This window comes from Microtus pennsylvanicus, chromosome 2 (assembly GCF_037038515.1).
Source record: "Microtus pennsylvanicus isolate mMicPen1 chromosome 2, mMicPen1.hap1, whole genome shotgun sequence".
Lineage (NCBI taxonomy): Eukaryota > Metazoa > Chordata > Mammalia > Rodentia > Cricetidae > Microtus > Microtus pennsylvanicus.
This window is the reverse complement of record NC_134580.1, coordinates 59,643,439-59,649,430: the sequence shown is the minus strand read 5'-3', so window position 1 is coordinate 59,649,430 and position 5,992 is coordinate 59,643,439. Positions and strand designations below refer to the sequence as shown.

At 38.8% G+C, this 5,992-nt stretch overlaps 1 protein-coding gene across 1 annotated transcript; it reads left to right on the top strand.

Moving 5' to 3' along the window:
• Positions 1-1,965: 1,965 nt before the first annotated feature.
• Positions 1,966-2,326, top strand: LOC142844820 (large ribosomal subunit protein eL42-like). The gene has a single exon (XM_075963623.1). The coding sequence runs from the start codon at positions 1,966-1,968 to the stop codon at positions 2,284-2,286; it is 321 nt and encodes a 106-aa protein (XP_075819738.1). The 3' UTR covers positions 2,287-2,326.
• Positions 2,327-5,992: the final 3,666 nt, after the last annotated feature.

Genomic DNA, 5,992 nt, shown 5'->3' with positions numbered 1-5,992 from the left:
TGTATAAAGCTTTGTAGATTTCCTGTTGTCTGATTGATAGCTGCATTGCAAATTGAACCACAGTTAGTCTGTGAATTTCTTTATGGGAAAATTATTAAGCCATGAGACTGAATCAAATTTAGATATAAATTCTGTGTGTATTCAGTTGCACATTTAGATGAATTGATTTACTGTAAGAAAATAATTGAAACCAGGAATGAGTTGCAAAATTCAACATAAGTTACCAATTCCAGAATATCAAAAAAAAGAAAAGAAAAAAGAGATAAATAAAAAACTCAACAATAAAACCCTGATATTTTCTCAATTAGATCCTACCTCAGATACTGTGGTGTTGCCATTTTGGAGAATAGCTTTGGTGCCAAGGGTCTCAAATTTCCCAACAGAATTTCACATTAAGAAACATTTATGTGGTGTGTATATAAATGATGTCATTTGAGAATACTAGGCTTGTCTAATCGAAGGTCTATGTATAGCTGCGATTTATTCATTACTAAATAATCCTTTAAACTAGAAATTCCCATGTTTCTAAGTCATGCTGTCTATAGAAAAGTGAGCTATTTGTGTGACTTATTGATGATAAATAGAAAAGAATGTATGAAAAAACAAACAACAGAAAAGAAACCCTGAGGACTTAAACCTCAGGTTTGCTATTTCAAGATAAGCAACCCATGGGCCAAAGGCAGACATTCTCCGTGGCTCATAGATTAAGATATTCCTTAAGTTATAATAAAGTATAGGCAACAAACAATAAGAAGAAATGAGTATATATAAAGGACCGTTATATTTTTTCGACTTTCCACCTTTCTCATAGGCAAGCTGAGTTTGGGCTGGTATAGAATAGATTTTTTACATTCTAAAATGAGCCTAGAAGTATTTAGGCAAACTCTGAGGAGCCATGGGCCACAGGGACCCTTCATTCATTCTGAATTCACCCTTCATTCTGAATTCACAGCACAAGAACTTAAAGTTTTTGTTCAAATGCAGTCATTCCACAGCTCAACCTCCGCCAATATCACTCTTTGTCCCATTCCTCAAGGCCAGACAAGGTTAGGAATTGTCATTTCCTTTATCTTACCTTAAGCTTTGGTATGACAACCCACAGAGAACTTAATAATCACCAGTGCCTGAAGCTAATAATAATGGATTTAAGATCTATAAAATCATAGCTGTATAAGCAAGCAACAAAAATCCATTTTTATTAAAATTATATCTTTTTACTAAGAGCCAGTGACATCTCACATATGGGATGGGAATATAAAATGAGACAGATGCTGATTTTAATTGTGCCTAATTAAAAATTGTACGTATGTGACTGTGAACCAAGCAAAGCATATTTGGATTCAACTCTATTTTAGAAATAGGTAGGTTGGAATCCAGCTTTTAAAGTATGAAGTCAAGTCATTCCAAAAGAGTTGTACCGAAATAAAACTGCTGAGATGGAACTTTCGAATGCATAGTAAAATACTCTTAAGTTTATTTTTCTTGGGAAATAGTTGCATAGTTAGAATCAGTGGTTTGGAGGACGTATTTGTGAAGACCTTTGTCCCTAAAATATTTAGAAGCAAAATGCATTTTCTATCTACATTGAACGCTTGATCTGAGATAAAGTTGTTTCAATAGTAGGAGAAAAGGGGAAGAAAGCAAAGGATAAAGATTAGAAAACATGCTGAGAATTAATAAATTTCTTCAGAATATCACAGGCATCAACATTGACACACTTTGGAGGAAGCAATAATGCTATCAACTCTTCTATCAAATATCAATCTCTTCTTTCACAACACACACACACACACAAGTATTTGCAAGAGTTTCAACCCGGTGATTTACCACAGCTGCATGCAATGTATTTTAGATGCCGGGAGCAGCATCATGCACAGGTAGTAGTTGTGTGGCTAAATATTTCCAATATCTATATAAAACTAGTTTAAACCGCTTTCTTTCTGTGCCAATATCGCATCCGCCAACATGGTGAACGTTCCTAAGACTCCCCGGACATTCTGCAAGAAATGTGGCAAGCACCAACCCCACAAAGTGACTCAGTACAAGAAGGGCAAAGATTCTTTGTATGTCCAGGGAAAGCGGCGTTATGACAGGAAACAGAGTGGCTATGGTGGGCAGACTAAGCCTATTTTCCGCAAAAAAACAAAAACTACAAAGAAGATTGTGCTGAGACTGGAATGTGTGGAGCCCAACAGCAGATCTAAGAGGATGCTGGCTATTAAGAGATGCAAGCATTTTGAACTGGGTGGTGATAAGAAGAGAAAGGGCCAAGTGATCCAGTTCTAAGCTGACCTTGTTATGAAGACAATAAAATCATGGGCTTTCACTAAAAAATAAAATAGTTTAAACCGAAGCCATCTTGTTTCTTCCTAATTTAATTATGGCACCATTCATGTCAGGGTCGCTAGTTTCTATATTTGGCCTTGGTTTTGCCAAGGTACAAATTTTTCATTTCTCACCAGTACCCCATGGGTTCGGACTTTGGCATTTAGCATTGTAAATACTCTAAATACCCGCCAGGTGTTTGCTTCTTTCAGTCTTTGCAAATCACCCATTGGAAATACGAGTGGAGATGAGAAATAAAGACCCTGAAGGAAAGTCCACTTCATCTACAACCATTTGCTTACAGGTAGCTTTCATGCCATTGCCCAAGAAGAGGAAAAACCTCCTGGACAAGTAAGTTGTCCAGGACAAGAAGGACAAGCAGTGCAAGAATAATGAAGCCCTTCACTCTTCAGTTGTTCGTGATTCTTCAGTTCCACTAGGATCTTTCCTTAAAACTCCATGGTAAAGGAAGAGCCGCCTTGTAATCAGATGCCAATAATTGTCTTTATTCATGTCTTAGATAAAGGAAGAAATAGTCCAAGCTAAGAATATGTGAAAGAACCAGTGGAGCCGGGCGGTGGTGGCGCACGCCTTTAATCCCAGCACTCGGGAGGCAGAGGCAGGCGGATCTCTGTGAGTTCGAGGCCAGCCTGGTCTACAAGAGCTAGTTCCAGGACAGGAACCAAAAGCTACAGAGAAACCCTGTCTCGAAAAATCAAAAAAAAAAAAAAAAAAAAAAAAAAAGAACCAGTGGAGATACGGCCTGTCTGCGTGAGGAGATTACTGGAAGTGCTGCCTGGACGACGCTAGTGAAAAGGAAATCTTGGTGTTGAGACAAACCCATAGGTCTACTGAAATAGAGTAGGTCTACAAAGGGGTTTCCTTGTCTTTCATTAACGTTACTAATGAAAGTACACTCTGAATAGGAAGTCATGGTGGAGGATGACTTGTTCTGTGGATATCATCAAAACCCCTGAACAGCCACACAGTTCCCGCACAAAGCCTTTATGAGTATACTGCCAGGAATGGAAGCTATAAACAGGCTCAGTGTTCAGACTTCTTTCCTTTGAGGCTACTGTTTCTATTGGATGGCTAGCAATGACCTACACACAGCCTATCGCTTTAAGACATGAAGCCTGATTTCTGGAGAGAGGGGGATTTTACAGGCTCCCCAGTACTCTAATCCTGGAGGGTACTGGGATTGACCCTTAAGGAAAATTGTGGGTATTTCAGATGAGGAACTGCCTTCCCTGCTTTTACAGGAGCAAAGACTTACAGATCCCCCCTAAAGATCTATAAAAGTAATGATTTGCTCAAGTGGAATCCTTATAAAACATTATCTCAGACTAGATTCCTCCTTACAGTAAAGGAAGAAGGAGGGTGAGTTCTACGACCAACTAGAAGCAGAATTCCAAACCCTCTACTAAGTCTAAGGTATAGGCTGGGGTACCTTAAATGTTTAGGCTCTTCTTTCAGGGTGTGTCAAGCACATTGACTCCGTGGCCAATACAAATTGCTGAAACTAGATAGAAACTGTTTGCAACTGAAGTTCACTGGCTGAGAACTAGGGATGAACACGGAGTTGGCTCTACCACCAGGACTCCTAGGAACACAAATATAGAGCATAAAGTATCTGCTACTACTTCTACTGCACAGACTGCTTCATGGGAGGCTTTGAGAGGAGTCAGGAGATGGAATTTTCTTCCAGCAGGACAAAAAGCTCATTAGACTTGGAGCTGCCACTCTCTTTCCTTATATCAGCAGCGGCATGAGGAAGGGCACACATGTGCATCCTGTAGTTGTAGCTAACTCCAGCTGTGAAAAGAAGACAAGGTTGCTGCCACACTATGACAGCAGGAAGTTGTTGCATCTGGACTTTGAGTTATTGGTGCATCTTTAGTGCTGTGATACCCAGGTGGAACTGTAGACTCACGGCTACAGCAACAACTGTAGAGAAACAAAGAAGCCTCGCTCCTTTAGCATGAAAGTCTCATTCATGCTGTAAGCAAACAACTTCTACCCATGACATGTTGGTTAAGTATGAGGGAAAATTAGAATGTGACATGGAAAACAGATGACAAATGCCAGTGACAACATTGGGATCTTTTTCAGCCAAGGAACCTCTATATTTTTCTTCTGCAGTTTTACAGTTCTCACTGACCACAGAGTCTCACTTCTAGACTGTCTTATTTGGAAATAGGACACTGTCAAATCAATGGTTTAAAATGAGGTCATCCTGGAATTAGATAGGATATTATCTCCATCAGCCTGGATTCTTTATAACGAGGGACATGTAAACACAAAGACAGACGAGCTGAAGTATAATATGAGTACAGAAACAGAGGGAAACAGGCACAGAAAGACAGAGGCAGACACTGCAGTTATGCTACAATCTAAGACCACCCAAGATTATTGGAATCTGGAAAAGAAAAGAAGGAACTCCATCTTGAGATGGATCATAGGGACAGTAAACCTGTGAACACCTTCATTTTCTTATTTAAATGCTCTGTAAGTTCACAAGACTAAATTGCTTTAAGATATTCAGTTTGTAGTAATTTGTGACAACCATGTTAAGAAAACAATATACCAACGGCACTAAATGCTTTTGTAGAAATTTCAGTTATATGTATATTTTAAGGCTCAATGATGAGTGTATCCAACTAGTGTAAGAAATGGGCCATGGAGACTCTGTGGACCATTATTTCCTCAGTTACTGCTCTTTGTGCCAGCTATGTACGGGTGAACCATTTACTACAGTGAAGGATGTATATCTTTTACGTCCTGCATGGTCTTTTGTTGGTTTTTTGACATGAGAAATTAGCAGTTCCTGTTAAGCAAAGTCGTGTACAATGTGCCTGGCAGCATGAGAAAATCAATGTGCTAATCTTTTACCAGTGGGCAATGGAAGCTGGTAGCTGAGATTCCCACTCCCGCGTCCAGGGTTGACCATCTAAGATAATTTCTGCATGGTTCTAAAAGCATGCAGTCACCAGATCGAAGGTGTACATCTGTTGATGCTCTCTATGTCCTCCCTCGTTTCACTCTTTTCTTTCTTCTCTATAATTTTCTAGGATCTGTTCTCACATCTAACTTACAAGGAATGAGCAGCGTTTCCTACTGTTAAAGAATCCCAGATTTTTTAAAAGGGCAATGAAGCTGATATTTTTGGTTATCACAAAACAAACCCTCGTGTATTGTCTTCCATATAATAGTTCTTTTATAAATATTATATGTTGCAAGAATGAAGAGAAAATAGCATCGAGCTATCAGTGATTGCACATTATGTACATATAATTAACTGCATATTCAAATAACATAATATCTTTGTCATGATCCAGGCTGCAAGTCTTTTTCTTGCCAGCATGAGCACTGTGAGTAAATTTATTTAAAACAGCAAAAACAAGCCTTCTGTGTAAAGTTGATAATTTACAACCTTAATAATGTTATTAAAAATTAAATTATGTTCCTAGTGTTGACATAATCTCAGAGAACCACACAGACTCTAGGTCTTTGCCTCAAGCACTGACCCCTGGTAGAGGTCATATGACTTTCCTCACCTTTGTTCTTTCAGGTCAAACACTCTCTGATCAAAGGTCATAGAAATTCTTATTCATTATTCTATGAGACAAATCTTTCTGAAAAGCTTTGGACCATCCCAGGGTGAATT

Excerpts from the sequence above, each read along its gene's own strand:
- LOC142844820 (XM_075963623.1), top strand. The coding sequence starts at position 1,966 with ATGGTGAACGTTCCTAAGACTCCCCGGACATTCTGCAAGAAATGTGGC.